Source organism: Triticum aestivum, chromosome 5B, assembly GCF_018294505.1.
Source record: "Triticum aestivum cultivar Chinese Spring chromosome 5B, IWGSC CS RefSeq v2.1, whole genome shotgun sequence".
Lineage (NCBI taxonomy): Eukaryota > Viridiplantae > Streptophyta > Magnoliopsida > Poales > Poaceae > Triticum > Triticum aestivum.
Genome location: NC_057807.1, coordinates 619,018,950 through 619,035,801, shown reverse-complemented (window position 1 = coordinate 619,035,801; position 16,852 = coordinate 619,018,950). Strand labels below are relative to the sequence as shown.

The 16,852-nt window shown below is 48.1% G+C and overlaps 2 protein-coding genes and 1 pseudogene across 3 annotated transcripts; all 3 read right to left on the bottom strand.

Moving 5' to 3' along the window:
- Window positions 1-1,879: 1,879 nt before the first annotated feature.
- LOC123115116 (basic proline-rich protein-like) lies at window positions 1,880-2,601 on the bottom strand (annotated as a pseudogene).
- A 7,257-nt stretch (window positions 2,602-9,858) lies between these two features.
- On the bottom strand, window positions 9,859-10,647 carry LOC123113675 (vegetative cell wall protein gp1-like). The gene has a single exon (XM_044534978.1). The coding sequence runs from the start codon at window positions 10,519-10,521 to the stop codon at window positions 10,000-10,002; it is 522 nt and encodes a 173-aa protein (XP_044390913.1). The 5' UTR covers window positions 10,522-10,647; the 3' UTR covers window positions 9,859-9,999.
- Window positions 10,648-10,899: 252 nt separating this feature from the next.
- Window positions 10,900-14,394, bottom strand: LOC123113674 (uncharacterized). 2 transcript variants are annotated; one of them, XM_044534976.1, is made up of 4 exons: window positions 14,259-14,394; window positions 13,919-14,128; window positions 12,601-12,928; window positions 10,900-11,807 (listed from the first exon to the last, which is right to left on the bottom strand). In XM_044534976.1, exons 3-4 carry the CDS (start codon window positions 12,916-12,918, stop codon window positions 11,304-11,306), a joined length of 822 nt encoding a protein of 273 aa, XP_044390911.1. In that variant the 5' UTR covers window positions 12,919-12,928; window positions 13,919-14,128; window positions 14,259-14,394; the 3' UTR covers window positions 10,900-11,303. The 2 variants fall into 2 exon arrangements, with proteins under 2 accessions (XP_044390911.1, XP_044390912.1); XM_044534977.1 differs by lacking the exon at window positions 13,919-14,128 and having other exon boundaries at window positions 14,259-14,389.
- Between the last annotated feature and the right edge of the window lie 2,458 nt (window positions 14,395-16,852).

The following is a 16,852-nucleotide window of genomic DNA, read 5'->3' as shown; positions in this document are numbered from 1 at the left end:
GGGCTTCGCCTAAGCACTACGGAAACTATGACGGAGGATAAACTAGAGGGGACGGAGTTGCCGACACACGGCTTGGTGTTTCTTGATGTGTCTTCGGTGCTAGCCCCGCCCCTCTATTTATATGTTGAGCCCTGGGGTCGAAACTTGGAGCAAAAGCCTCCTCAAACTCGGTTTTGCCCGAAAGGAAAGAGTCCCACTCGGACTCCAGGACCAAACGCCATAATCCTTGGCGTCTGGCCAAGATGCCATGGGCCTCGGCGTCTGGCCTAGGGCCAGACGCCAGGGTCTCCGGCGTTTGCCCCCCTGGCCTCTGCAAAACTCCTTTTGCACCGACTTATAGCCCCACGGGCCTGACACCCTTGGCCTAACCATATCATCCAATATATGAATCTTTACCTGCAGACCATTCCGGAGCTCCTCGGCATGTCCGTGATCCCATCTGGGACTCCGAACAACATTCGGTTACCAACATACATAACTCATATAATACCATATCGTCAATGAACGTTAAGTGTGCGGACCCTACGGGTTCGAGAACTATGCAGACATGACCGAGACATCTCTCTGGTCAATAACCAATAGCGGAACCTGGGTGCCCATATTGGCTCCTACATATTCTACAAAGATCTTTATCGGTCAAACCGCATAACAACATACGGTGTTCCCTTTGTCATCGATATGCTACTTGCCCGAGATTCGATCGTCGGTATCTCAATACCTAGTTCAATCTCATTACCAGCAAGTCTCTTTACTCGTTCCGTAATACATCATCCCGCAACTAACTTATTAGTTGCAATGCTTCCAAGGCTTATAGTGATGTGCATTACTGAGTGGGCCCAGAGATACCTCTCCGAGAATCGGAGTGACAAATCCTAATCTCGAAATACGCCAAGTACCTTCAGAGACACCTGTAGAGTACCTTTATAATCACCCAATTACGTTGTGATGTTTGGTAGCACACAAAGTGTTCCTCCAGTAAACGGGAGTTGCATAATCTCATAGTCATAGGAACATGTATAAGTCATGAAGAAAGCAATAGCAATATACTAAACGATCGTGTGCTAAGCTAACAGAATGGGTCATGTCAATCACATCATTCTCCTAATAATGTGATCCTGTTAATCAAATGACAACTCATGTCTATGGCTGGGAAACATAACCATCTTTGATCAACGAGCTAGTCAAGTAGAGGCATACTAGTGACAATCTGTTTGTCTATGTATTCACACATGTATTATGTTTCTGGTTAATACAATTCTAGCATGAATAATAAACATTTATCATGATATAAGGAAATAAATAATAACTTTATTATTGCCGCTAGGGCATATTTCCTTCAGTCGGTCCAAAGCTATGAGGTTTCGTGGGGCGAAGTCGGTCCAAAGTTTTGACAGGTTCAGGGACTCGGGTGAGGCTACCCGTGGCCCATTAATCCGACAGGCCTGTTTGGAACTGCTCCGCTTCATGAAAATCAGTTTCGCTCAATTAAATTCACTTTGAAGCAGTTTCATCCAGAAGTTGTAGCACTAGCAAAGAAAATGTTTGACTTCTATCTAGCTCCAGCTTAAAAATAAGAAATTTGATTAAAAGGATCTATTTGATTTGTTCTGAGGGGAGAAACGAAAGGTATCTAGTTACTGGTGGCAGTGGTGGTTAATTTCCACCCAACTCCAGCTTCTAGAGTTTGTTGAAGCACCCTGAAGAGCTTCATAAAACATTGGAAGCTGTATCCCAGATTCTAGTTTTTTTAAACGGCATATCATGAAGCTACCCCGTTTGGCTTGTGTTTTCTGGAGCGGGCTGAATTTTGAGGCGCAGAGCAGTCCCAGGCTCTAAATCACTCTTGTCTCAGTACTACAACCCAGAGTTCAGAGAACTGTGACAAGATTCATGCTTATCATCCGTAACAAAATTTACACCGGAACAGGGCGCCGTGGCCAATCCTCTTTATTTTATTTGAAGCAGCTGGAAGCTAGTTGCACATATTACTACTACGCTATTTTACAGCGGATCTCGGGTCACCGTCGTGGCCGGCGGCACTGCGCGTGCTTACTCACACCAAGGGAGGCGGGACGTCGGACGGCTGCGGAGGTACCACCTCGGGCGGGGTGCGCGGCGGATCCACCTCCGGCGGCGGCGGCGGGATCACGTCGGGGTTCGGCGGCACGGTCGGGATCTCCGGCCTCGGCGGTGATGGCACGAACGACCCCGACTGCTCTAGGCTGGGAGGCGTGCCCAGGACTGGCGCCCCCGGCATCGCACGTCCACGCCCGTGGGCGCGTTGAAGTCCGGCGGCGTGACGATGCCCGGTATCTCCTGCGGCGGCCGCGCCGTGCCCGGCATATCCTTGGGCGGGCGGGCCGTGCCCGGCACCTCCTCCGGCGACGGCACCGCGGGGAACCCCGGCGGCGTCAGGCCTGGAGGGAACCCCGGCGGCGTCGGGCCTGGAGGGAACCCCGGCGGTGTGGTGGAGCTGCACCGAACGCCCACACGTCGACCGGAGCACGCTGTGCCGCGCAGGCGAGAGCGCAGGCCGCTACTCCCCGCCACCGCTACCGAGCACCAGGCCGGCAGCGACGCCCTCACAAGGCTCACCGACATCGTCTCCTGCTGCCCGGAGCTAAGTCGAGGTCGGAGGTCGTCGATGATACAGAGTCTAGAAAGCAAAAGCTAGTGCGCAACCGCGCAAGAAGAGAACCACAGGAGCAGAGCAGATAGCCGAGGCAAGCGGTAGTGCCGACGCACTTTACTGGCCTTCAAGTCGACACACGTTCGGCAAGGAGACGCGCAGAGCGTGCCATGGCACATGGCCCACGCGCCGCGTGCCGGGACGAGACATACACATGCCCGCATGGCTGGATGATCGAGTTTTGGTACTGCCTGGTGCGCTAGTCGGTCGGTCGACTTCAAGCTTATCATCCAGAGAGTAACAAAAGTTGATCCCCGGAGAATTTTACCGAGACATGATCTTGAAGTAAAAGTAATAATAATCTTGGAGCAGATCGGTCAGTAGATGGATTTACATTTACATAGATAGAAAAGGCAAGGCCAGCAATAGTTGTAGTAATTCAGGAGAGTCAAGGACCCAATGCTACTGGACTGGACTGGAGGAAGGCGACGACATGCGCTGCAGAGCTCTCTCTACGTCGGCAATGAAGCTGGAGCAGCTGCTGCTGCATCGACTACACAGGACGAAGAAACAAAATTCTTCTCTTGCCGAAAGGGAAAACAGAGAGCTCCATGGCACATCGGCCTCCGTTATTTCGCATCATCATGTGATTCAACACCCATAGTTCACATCGTCATGTGACCAACACCCGAAGGGTTTACTAGAGTCAATAATCTAGTTCACATCGCTATGTGATTAACACCCAAAGAGTACTAAGGTATGATCATGTTTTGCTCGAGAGAGAAGTTTAGTCAACGGGTATGTCACATTCAGAGCCGTATGTATTTTGCAAATATTCTATGTCTACAATGCTCTGCACGGAGCTACTCTAGCTATTTGCTCCCACTTTCAATATGTATCAAGATTGAGACTTAGAGTCATCTGGATCGGTGTAAAAGCTTGCATCGATGTAACTCTTTACGACGATCTCTTTTATCACCTCCATAATCGAGAAACAGCTCCTTAGTCCTCACTAAGGATATTCTTGACCGTTGTCCAGTGATCTACTCTTAGATCAAAATTGTATTCATTTGCCAAACTCACAGCAAGGTATACAATAGGTCTGGTACACAACATAGCATACTTTATAGAACCTATGACTAAGGCATAGGGAATGATTTTTCATTCTCTTTCTATCTTCTGCCGTGGTCGGCCTTTGAGTCTTACTCAATTTCACACCTTCTAACACATGCAAGAACTCTTTCTTTGACTGTTCCATTTTGAACTACTTCAAAATCTTGTCAAGGTATGTATTCATTGAAAAACTTATCAAGCGTCCTTATCTATCTCTATAGATCTTGATGCTCAATATGTAAGCAGCTTCACCGAGGTATTTCTTTGAAAAACTCCTTTCAAACACTCCTTTATGCTTTGCAAAATAATTATACATTATTTCCGATCAATAATATGTCATTCACATATACTTATCAAAAATGCTGTAGTGCTCCCACTCACTTTATTGTAAATACAGGCTTCTCCAAAAGTCTGTATAAAATCATATGCTTTGATCAACTCATCAAAGCGTATATTCCAACTCCGAGATGCTTGCACCAGTCCATAGATGGATCGCTGGAGCTTGCACATTTTGTTAGCACCTTTAGGATTGACAAAATCTTCTGGTTGCATCATATACAACTCTTCATTAATAAATCCATTAAGGAATGCAGTTTCGACATCCATTTGCCAGATTTCATAAAATGTGGCAATTGCTAACATGATTCAGACAGACTTTTAAGCATCGATACGAGTGAGAAAATCTCATTGTATTCAACACCTTGAACTTGTCGAAAAACCTTTTGCGATAAGTCGACCTTTGTAGATAGTAACACTACTATCAACGTCCGTCTTCCTCTTGAAGATCCATTTATTTTCTATGGATTGCCGATCATCGGGCAAGTCCACCAAAGTCCACACTTTGTTCTCATACATGGATCCTATCTCAGATTTCAAGGCCTCGAGCCATTTCGTGGAATCTGGGCTCATCATCGCTTCCTCATAGTTCGTAGGTTCATCATGGTCTAGTAACATGACTTCCAGAACAGGATTATCGTACCACTCTGGTGCGGACTGTACTTTGGAAGACCTACGAGGTTCTGTAGTAACTTAATCTGAAGTTTCATGATCATCATCACTAGCTTCCTCACTAATTGGTGTAGGAATCACTGGAACTGATTTCTGTGATGAACTACTTTCCAATTCGGGAGCAGGTACTGTTACCTCATCAAGTTTTACTTTCCTCCCACTCACTTCTTTCGAGAGAAACTCCTTCTCTAGAAAGGATCCATCTTAGCAACGAATATCTTGCCTTCGGATCTGTGATAGAAGGTGTACCCAACAGTTTCTTTTGGGTATTCTATGAAGACGCACTTCTCCGATTTGGGTTCGAGCTTATCAGGTTGAAACTTTTCACATAAGCATTGTAGCCCCAAAATTTTAAGAAATGACAACTTTGGTTTCTTGCCAAACCACAGTTCATAAGGCGTCGTACCAACGGATTTCGATGGTGCCCTATTTAAAGTGAATGCAACTGTCTCTAATGCATAACCCCAAAACAATAGTGGTAAACCGATAAGAGACATCATAGATTGCACCATATCCAATAAAGTGTGGTTACGACGTTCGGACACACCATAACGCTGTGTGTTCCATGTGGCGTGAGCTGTGAAACTATTCCACACTGTTGTATATGAAGGCCAAACTCGTAACTCAAATATTCTTCTCCATGATCAGATCGTAGAAACTTTATTTTCTTGTTACGATGATTCTTCACTTCACTCTGAATTTTTTTGAACATTTCAAATGTTTCAGACTTGTGTTTCATTAAGTAGATATACCCATATCTGCTCAAATCATCTTGTGAAGGTCAGAAAATAACGATACCCGCCACGAGCATCAACACTCATTGGACCACATACATCAGTATGTATTATTTCCAATAAGTCACTAGCTCGTTCCATTGTTCCGGAGAACGGAGTTTTAGTCATCTTGCCCATAAGGCACGGTTCGCAAGCATCAAATGATTCATAATCAAATGATTCAAAAAAATCCATCTTTATGGAGTTTCTTCATGCGCTTTACACCGATATGACTCAAACGGCAGTGCCACAAATATGTTGCACTATCATTATCCACTTTGCATCTTTCGGCATCAATATTATGAATATGTGTATCACCATGATCAAGATTCAATAAACCATCAACATTGGGTGTATGACCATAGAAGGTTTTATTCATGTAAACATAATAACAATTTATTCTCTGTCTTAGATGAATAATCGTATCGCAATAAACATGATCTAATCATATTTATGCTCAACGCAAACACCAAATAACATTTATTTAGGTTCAACACTAATCTCGAAAATATAGGGAGTGTACGATGATGATCATATCAATCTTGGAACCACTTCCAACACACATCGTTACTTCACCCTCAACTAGTCTCTGTTTATTCTGTAACTCCTATTTCGAGTTACTAATCTTAGCAACCGAACAAGTATCAAATACTCAGGGGATACTATAAACACTAGTAAGGTACACATCAATAACCTGTATGTCAAATATACCCTTGTTCACTTTGCCATCCTTCTTATCCACCAAATATTCAGGGCATTTCCGCTTCCAGTGACCATTTCCTTTGCAGTAGAAGCACTTAGTTTCAGGCTTTGGTTCAGCTTTGGGCTTCTGCACGGGAGTGACAACTTGCTTGCCATTTTACTTGAAGTTTTCCTTCCTTTCCCTTTGCCCTTTTCTTGAAACTAGTGATCTTGTCAATCATCAACATTTGATGTTCTTTCTTGATTTCTACCATCGTTGATTTCAGCATCACGAAGAGCTCGGGAATCGTGTTTGTCATCCCTTGCATATTATAGTTCATCATGAAGTTCTAGTAACTTAGTGATGGTGACTAGAGAACTCTGTCAATCACTATCTTATCTGGAAGATTAACTCCCCACTTGATTCAAGTGATTGTAGAACTCAGACAATCTAAGCACTTGCTCACTAGTTGAGCAATTATCCTCCATCTTTTAGGCGAAGTATTTGTCAGAGGTCTCATACCTCTTGACACGGGCATGAGTATGAAATATCAATTTCATCTCATGGAACATCTCATATGTTCCGTGACGTTTCAAAAACATTTTTGTAGTCCCGGTTCTAAGCCATAAAGCATGATGTACAAAACTATCAAGTAGTCATCATATTGAGCTAGCTAAACGTTCATAACGTCTGCATCTGCTCCTGCAATAGGTCTGTCACCTAGCGGTGCATCAAGGACATAATTCTTCTGTGCAGCAATGAGGATAAACCTCAGATCACGGACCAAGTCCGCATCATTGCTACTAACATCTTTCAACATAGTTTTCTCTAGGAACATATCAAAATAAACATATGAAAGCAACAACGCGAGCTATTGATCTACAACATAATTTGCAAAATACTACCAGGACTAAGTTCATGATAAATTTAAGTTCAATTGATCATATTACTTAAGAACTCCCACTTAGATAGACATCTCTCTAATCATCTAAGTGATCACGTGATCCAAATCAACTAAACCATAACCGATCATCACATGAAATGGAGTAGTTTCCAATGGTGAACATCACTATGTTGATCATATCTACTATATGATTCACGCTCGACCTTTCGGTCTCAGTGTTCCGAGGCCATATCTGCATATGCTAGGCTCGTCAAGTTTAACCTGAGTATTCTGCGTGTGCAAAACTGGCTTGCACCCGTTGTAGATGGACGTAGAGCTTATCACACCCGATCATCACGTGGTGTCTGGGCACGACGAACTTTGGCAACGGTGCATACTCAGGGAGAACACTTTTATCTTGAAATTTAGTGAAAGATCATCTTATAATGCTACCGTCAATCAAAGCAAGATAAGATGCATAAAAGATAAACATCACATGCAATCAATATAAGTGATATGATATGGCCATCATCATCTTGTGCTTGTGATCTCCATCTCCGAAGCACCGTCATGATCACCATCGTCACCGGCGCGACACCTTGATCTCCACCATAGCATCGTTGTCGTCTCACCAACTATTGCTTCTACGACTATCGCTACCGCTTAGTGATAAAGTAAAGCAATTACAGGGCGATTGCATTGCATACAATAAAGCAACAACCATATGGCTCCTGCCAGTTGCCGATAACTCGGTTACAAAACATGATCATCTCATACAATAAAATATAGCATCACGTCTTGACCATATCACATCACAACATGCCCTGCAAAAACAAGTTAGACGTCCTCTACTTTGTTGTTGCAAGTTTTATGTGGCTGCTACGGGCTTAGCAAGAACCGTTCTTACCTACGCATCAAAACCACAATGATAGTTCGTCAAGTTAGTGCTGTTTTAACCTTCTCAAGGACCGGGCGTAGCCACACTCGGTTCAACTAAAGTTGGAGAAACTGACACCCGCCAGCCACCTGTGTGCAAAGCACGTCGGTAGAACCAGTCTCGCATAAGCGTACGTGTAATGTCGGTCCGGGCCGCTTCATCCAACAATACCGCCGAACCAAAGTATGACATGCTGGTAAGCAGTATGACTTGTATCGCCCACAACTCACTTGTGGCGTGCATATAACATCTACGCATAAAACCTGGCTCGGATGCCATTGTTGGGGAACGTAGTAATTTCAAAAAATTTCCTACGCACATGCAAGATCATGGTGATGCATAGCAACGAGAGGGGGAGTGTCTCTTTATACCCTTGAAAATCGCTAAGCGGAAGCGTTTATCAACACGGTTGATGTAGTCGTACGTCTTCACGATCCGACCGATCCAAGTACCGAACGCATAACACCTCCGAGTTACGTTCAGCTCAATGACTTCCTCGCCTTCTCGATCCAGCAAGACGGGCGAAGTAGTAGATGAGTTCCGGCAGCACGACGGTGTGGTGACGGTGCTGGTGAAGAACAATCTTCGCAGGGCTTCGCCTAAGCACTACGGAAACTATGACGGAGGATAAACTAGAGGGGACGGGGTTGCCGGCACACGGCTTGGTGTTTCTTGATGTGTCTTTGGTGCTAGCCCCGCCCCTCTATTTATATGTTGAGCCCTGGGGTCGAAACTTGGAGTAAAAGCCTCCTCAAAGTCGGTTTTGCCCGAAAGGAAAGAGTCCCACTCGGACTCCAGGACCAAATGCCACAATCCTTGGCGTCTGGCCCAGACGCCATGGGCCTCGGCGTCTGGCCCAGGACCAGACGCCAGGGTCTCCGGCGTTTGGCCCCTGGCCTCCGCAAAAGTCCTTTTGCACCGACTTATAGCCCCGTGGGCCTGACCCCTTGGCCTAACCATATCATCCAATATATCAATCTTTACCTACGGACCATTCCGGAGCTCCTTGTCATGTCCGTGATCTCATCCGGGACTCCGAACAAGATTCGGTTACCAACATACATAACTCATATAATACCATATCGTCAACGAACGTTAAGCGTGCCGACCCTACGGGTTCAAGAACTATGCAGACATGACCAAGACATCTCTCTGGTCAATAACCAATAACGGAACCCGTAGGTTCAGGAACTCGGGTGAGGCTACCCGTGGTCCATTACTCCGACAGGCCTGTTCGAAACTGCTCCGCTTCATCAAAATCAGTTTCGCTCAATTAAATTCACTTTGAAGCAGTTTCATCCAGAAGTTGTAGCACTAGCAAAGAAAATGTTTGACTTCTATCTAGCTTCAGCTTAAAAATAAGAAATTTGATAAAAGGATCTATTTGATTGGTTTTAAGGGAAAAAACGAAAGGTATCCAGTTACTGGTGACAGTGGTGGGTAATTTCCACCTAACTCCAGCTTCTAGAGTTTGTTGAAGCACCCTTTGAAGCTTCATAAAAAATTGAAAGTTGTATTCCAGATTCTAATTTTTTTATGAAGCGGCATATCATGAAGCTACCCTGTTTGGTTTGCCTTTCTCCACCCAACTTTAGCTTCTAGAGTTTGTTGAAGCACCCTGAAGAGCTTCATAAAAAATTGGAATTTGTATCCCAGATTCTATTTTTTTATGAAGCGGCATATCATGAAGCTATCCTGTTTGGCTTATTTTTTCTGGAGCGGAGCTGAATTTTAAGATGGCGAGCAGTCAGGCTCTAAATCACTCTTGTCCCAGTACTACAACCCAGAGTTCAGAGAACTGTGACAAGATTCATGTTATCATCCGTGACAAAATTTACACCGGAACAGGGCGCCGCGGCCAATCCTCTTTATTTTATTTGAAGCAGCTGGAAGCTAGTTGCACATATTACTACTACGCTATTTTACAGCGGATCTCGGGTCACCGTCGTGGCCGGGGGCACTGCGCGCGCTTACTCACACCAAGGGAGGCGGGACGTCGGACGGCTGCGGAGGTACCACCTCGGGCGGGGCGCGCGGCGGATCCACCTCCGGCGGCGGCGGCGGGATCACGTCGGGGTTCGGCGGCACGGTCGGGATCTCCGGCCTCGGCGGCGACGGCACGAACGGCCCCGGCTGCTCCGGGCTGGGAGGCGTGCCCGGCACCGGCGCCCCTGGCATCGGCACGTCCACGCCCGGGGGCGCGTTGAACTCCGGCGGCGTGTCGATGCCCGGCATCTCCTGCGGCGGCCGCGCCGTGCCCGGCATCTCCTCGGGCGGGCGGGCCGTGCCCGGCACCTCCTCGGGCGACGGCACCGCGGGGAACCCCGGCGGCGTCGGCCCGGGAGGGAAACCCGGCGGCGTGGTGGAGCTGCACCGGACGCCCACGCGCCGACCGGAGCACGCCGTGCCGCGCAGGCGAGAGCGCAGGCCGCTGCTCCCCGCTGCCGCCGCCGTGCACCAGGCCGGCAGCGACGCCCTCACGAGGCTCACCGACATCGTCGCCTGCTGCCCGGAGCTAAGTCGAGGTCGGAGCTCGTCGATGATACAGAGTCTACAAAGCAAAAGCTAGTGCGCAACCGCGCAAGAAGAGAACCACGGGAGCAGAGCAGACAGCCGAGGCAAGCGGCAGTGCCGACGCACTTTAACGGCCTTCAAGTCGACACGCGTTCGGCGAGGAGACGCGCGGAGCGCGCCATGGCACGTGGCCCGCGCGCCGCGTGCCGGGCCGAGACATACACGTGCCCGCATGGCCGGACGATCGAGTTTGGGTACTGCCTGGTGCGCTAGTCGGTCGGTCGACTCCAAGCTTATCACCTTCAGAGAGTAACAAAAGTTGATCCCGGGAGAATTTTACCGAGACATGATATATTCAAGTAAAAGCAATAATAATCTTGGAGCAGATCAGTGAGTAGATGGATTTAGTTACATTTACATAGATAGAAAGGCAAGGCCAGCACTAGTTGTAGTAATTCAGGAGAGTCAATGGCCCAATGCTACTGGACTGGACTGGACTGGAGGAAGGCGACGACGTACGCTGCAGAGCTCTCTCTACGTCGGCAATGAAGCTGGAGCTGCTGCTGCTGCATCGACTACACAGGACGAACGAACAAAATTCTTCTCTTGCCGGAAGGGAAAAACAGAGAGCTCCACGGCACATCGGCCTCCGTTATTTCGCAGCGCCCTGCGGTGTTCGTCTGTCTGGACTGGACCGGAGTCGCCTCGATGAGTGATGATTAAGCCGTCGGCGAGCCAGCGGTGGCCGGCGACGAGGATCGGGCTCAGGAGGAGAGCAGGCGGCGGAGCTGGAGGAGGTGCTCCTCGTTGGAGATGTTGAGGGAGAGGCGCAGGTTGGTGAGCAGCGACTCCTGCTCCCACGTCAGCGGCCCCGACGCGTGCAGCGCGCGCACCGTCGACCGGTACGCCTCCAGCTCCAGTTCGTGCACGTCCACGCCCACGCCCGCCGGCCCGCCGTCGCTCAGCGCGCCGTCCGAGTCCGACGACGACCACGCGGCGCGCGGGGAGGCGGCCACCACGCGCGACTGGGCGTCGCCGCGCCCCACGGAGCAGCAGCCCCCGCGCCGGCCGCTGCTGACGCCGACGTCGTCGTTCGCGGCGCTGCAGCTCGCCACCGAGCACTCCGCGGCGGCGGCCTCTTCCCTGGCCACCTGGAAGAGTCTTCTCTGGCTTGGCTGCGGAGAAAAATCAAGAACTTCGGACGATTTCCTCTTCTTGCCTGATCTTCTGAGCACATCAGCAGGCAGCTGCTTGCCCCTTCGGGTCACCTGGAGAAGATGGATAAACAGTGAGAAAAGTTTGAGAAATTACACAACTGTTGAACAGTCGGAAGAAAGTGTAACGCCTCAGTTACAGACTGAAGCCTAGCAGTGGACAAATTATGAGATTTTGTGGCAATTTGTACAATTCATTCATGGTGGTGCCAACCAGCATGTTGTATTTATCGTCAGTGTGTGCATTTGCTTCGTTCAGAGCGTACAGGTTGAATTACTTCAACTGAGCTACATTTTCCTCCTTAAAAGCAGTGACTGCTGCAACTGCTTGGTAGCTACATTTACAGAGGAGAACAGAGAAGCAATGCGCAGGAACACCTCCACTACTCATCAAAAGTAGCGAAATCAAGGTGAGTTGATCCCATCTCAGCCGTGCTAGTTCCAGAATTGCCCATCAAGCATGTGGACTTGATATAAGCATTTCCCAGGAAACTATCTACTGAACTCTGCAAACCTTTTCCCTTCCTTCTAGTCTTTTAGGGCATGGCTATTTCAGCCCAAGCTAAAAAAACTCATGTCTACGGCCGGCCTAGTCCTCCCCTTCTACTTCCAAAGATGCCTAGACCATATTCCTAGAGTACCGAAATAACAAGCAATGAATGGTTGCTTCATGGGTAGTAAGTAGCAAGAAAGAATTCTAAGTAACAACAATGGATATATAAAATAATGTGACCAGAAACAAACATCATGAAAGAGTATGAACTATTAACTGTCGAATAAGCGACTCATTTCAGAGATGAAAAGTAGCACATTTACATGCTCCAGGAACTAACTGGATGTTGCTTACCTTGTTGTCAGCTGCAGGGAACTGCTTGCCATAAGGAGGAGCTGTGGGAGCATCATGTGGTTGTGGAACCCTCAAGCTAGAAATGTGGAACTCTTTCAACTGGATGCAGTCGGCGAGCCTGATGACAAAGTAATCATTCTTCACAATCTTTGCAATCTTGCCAAGCTTCCATGTGTTATGATCAAACACCTCGGTCACATCTCCAATGATCCATCTGCATCTTGTCTGATGAACAACAGCTGGTTGGTTTGGCCTGAAACCATAGTCCCTCTGCACCGTGATCGGATCGGCCTCCCTAAAACTGTTTTTCAGCTTCATGATTCTACTCCTGCACAATGGGAGGAAGTAACAACAAGGTCAAGATATGCACCAGCAAAGCAGCAGTTAGAACGAAAAGACATAAATATGATCTAATCTTGTTCTCCCTTATTGGATCCAACGAAAAAACAGGATGATTGTGATTGATGATATGCAAATATCTGAATATGGCTGTAGCATAAGAGGACTAGTCTACTGCCAATCAATTTCGGCATGGGAAACGATCACTAATGATCTACAAAAGAATTCTGATTGTATGTGCATATGTGCATGCAGTTAAACTGAATTGACACAAATAGTCAACACCAATTTAGATCCATCTCTCTGTAGGAGTTGAGAACAAGAAGAGCTGCTCAAATTCAGAAGTTTCATCAACGTTGGAAAACAAGGAAATTGGACACCTTTAACACAGATGCAGAACAGAAGTAAACATGTCGTGCAGGATAAACCGATCTCTAATTCCAGATCCAACGGGCGTAAGAACCAGGAACACAGGAGATCGATTAACAGAAATCACGCACAAGGACGAACGAAAATTCTGGCGCAAGGAAACCCAACAAACCAAGTCGTCATCAGGACAGAGAAAGGATCAGTTTTCGTCAACAAGAAACATTCAGCAGTTACCAACTTGACTTGGTTTCATTCAGTCCTCGTTTTACCCCCAATACTCGATCGAGATTCCCAGCTAAAAAAGACAGAGCACAAAACAAGAGCAATCCATCCACAGAACTGGGGAACACTTGCAGCCCGTGAAAAGAAAAACTGAACCATTGGGCATTGACGATCCAAAGCCATCAAAGGCCGGGAAATGAAATGGCTGCCTGCAGAAACAACAAGAGCAGTCGGGAGAGAAACAGATTGATATGATACATCGAACTGGAAACGGGCAGCGGGCAGCTCGGATTGGGATCAGGAAGTGCAGAGGATCCATCCGATCCTCGCCGGACAATCTCATCAAGATGCAGAAATTAAACAGGGAAGTAATCCACTCGTCACCAACCTGCGGCAGAGCTGCGGGTGGATGCGCCTTGGCCAATCCCAGGAACGGAACGAAGCAAGAAGGCTGGTGAGGTGAGTGCGAATCCTCCTCCTCCTCCTCTGATTAATCCCCAATTGGGTTGCTCCTCCAACCCAACCCAATTGGGATTAAGCCGCGAGGGCGAGGGCAGAGGAGGGAGGGAGGGAGGGAGGAGACAGGCAGCACTTGTTTCTGGTAAAAAGAAAAGGGAAATAAAACTGAGCTGCGGGAAAATCACCACCACCGAACCCCAAGAATAGAAAGCAAGAAATTTGGAAGGAATAATAGTGGAGAGAAATTTGGAGACTGATCGGCGACCAACCTGGGAGGAGGGGAGGAGGATTAATCAGTAATCGCTGGGGCGGTTACGGGGCGAATGAGGTGGATGGACGGAGGGAGGGCCAGCCGGGCCTTGGAAGTGGCGTGCTTTCTTGCTGCTTGCTGATGGGTGGGGGGGATGGGCATGGGCTGTTCTTTCCTTGTGTTGTGTTCTTGGCTCTTGTTTCCTCCCTCTCTTCTCTGCGTTTTTTTTTTCTCTTCGGAGTATTTTATGCCTCCTTAAAATAGGTTACCTTTTGAGCATTGGCTAATGGAGATGTTGGATGTGAGCTGCCAATTGATGTCTTGAAATGCCGAGGAATGGCACGGGTTGGGGAGTCTAGCTGAAGGTCCCGCCTGTCGGGTCGGGTCGGGTCGGGTCACGAATTCGGAACACCTTACCATTGATTTTGCGAGAAACGACGTCGATGATGTGCTCTTTGCAATTCAGAAAGACGATAATTTATTAGCCTAGTTATGCGGAAAAGCAGGCTGAAATCTTTTTGTCTCGCTTCTCCTAAAGAGCAGTGTGCTGTCTCACTTTTTTCATTGTGTATCATTCCATTGATAGGTACTCCGTAGGAGATAACGTTGACGAGATAGAGAGGGGGGGAGGGGCACCACATAACGTGTGGGAACGAGCAGGACAAGGGGTGCTCAGCCCTCGAACTAGCAACTAGCTAAACTCGAAGAGCACAAAGGCTGCATCACGGCCGAAGCCAGACACCTTGAGAGAACGACCATAATATCATCCCAACTAGATCTACGCACCATCCATCAAAAGCGCCGACGAAATGACAAGTGGAAGGCGGGAATCATTCGGATCCAACCAAGAAAGACGTTGTCTAAGGGCCTGTTCGGCAGCTCTTCGCTCCTGGAGCGACCGGAGCGGGAGCGGCCCGCAGCCTATTTTCACGGAGTGGCCAAAGTGGTGCTTTGTGTACTCCTGTATTTTGCGGAGCTGGATGATTGCCGAACAAGCCCTAAGAGCGGCCAACGACGGAGTACATTGTGCCCCGAAGGCTCATGCCCACGCCTCACAGCAGTGGCCACCGTCAAGCAACGCAACCCCTCCCCGCCACGCGCGCGCACACACACCGAATACCTACATAATTCATGGTAGCACATGGTATGTGTGCCTAGCAACTTGAGATTGAAATTAGAGGGGTGAAACAGCAATTGCGTGATGGAAAAAATTATTGTCACGAAGTGAAACACGCGTGAAGTGCTTTCGTGCAGGGTACTGCTACCCACCCAGGCCAAGGGTATGCTTCACGTTCTCCCTGGGAGAATTGGCGACGAGAACAATGCTGCATCTCGCTAGCGAGGTTGCTTTCTGGTGTGACAATTGTGCGACAGCTTTCCTCGTTGGTGTGTTTAAGCTAAGCTAATATTATCATCTGATGCCTCACCCTAAGCCTAATTTAAGACAAGAAAACAAGTCTACAACAACACCAGGCTGGTTTAGCGTCTTGCAGGTTATTACTACTTTCTTTCTTATGAATTGTTTCTGGAGAAGTGCTTTGGTACAACACCCCACCTCCCCCCCCCAAAAAAACGTATATTAGGTAGGATGGTCATTTCACCTTTGATATAGGAATGCCCGCCCGCCGCCATATGTCCACCCCGCGTCGCCGTACGCCCGCCCGCGTATGCCACACCCGTCGCCCGTACACTAGCCCCCGTACGCCGTACGTCGTCGCCGTATGCCCGCACGTCTGCACATTCGCCTCGATACTCGCCCAAAAAAACCGTCGCGTGACCTGCCGATGCCTGCCGTCGAAACCCTAGCGGCGGTAGTCGTTTGCCACGTCAGTCGTCGTCGCCCTCCACGTCGCCCCGATCGCCGCCCGAACAACATGCCGTGTGTGCCCTACCGCCGCCCACAGTCGGAAACCTATTTGCGTCTGTCGCTGCTGCCGCCTCGTTCCTTGGCCGTCGCCCGGATCGCCGCCCACCCGTGAATCTTCGTCGTCGCCTTTGTCCCCGGCCTCCGCCTGCCTCGGCCGGCCATCATCCTCACGCCATGGACGCCTGCCTCGGCCGGCCAGCATCGTCACGCCGTGAGTGCGTTCGTCGCCGGACTGCAAGAGGTCGGTCTGACTCTTTATGGACTTATTAAGCGGGTGCTAGTTTAATGCATAAATTTGTGCGACGTACTGTTATTTAATTTCATTGTGCACGTGATATAATTTTGATATACTATAATTGATGAACTAATTATTTTAGGAATGATGTTTCATGGTGTTCGATTGATCTTAGAATTTGTTTATACATGTATAGATGGAGGAGGAGACCGATTACGATGGCGATTATTACGGTGACGACAACGGATCCTCGTCATTGAATATGGACGAACCTGCTGAGGAGAACTATATAAGTTTGGATGAATCTTATAGTGGCAATGTAAGTGTGATCAACATTATTAAAAACATAAAAAATGATCAATCACACAGACACTTACATGTATTTTTTCGCATCATGCAGCTACATGACGATAATGACGATGATGATATGGATATAGATGATTCATTTGCTGAAAGCGCACTCCAGGTATGTTTTAAAAATGTAGGACAAGAAATGACAGAATTACTGCAT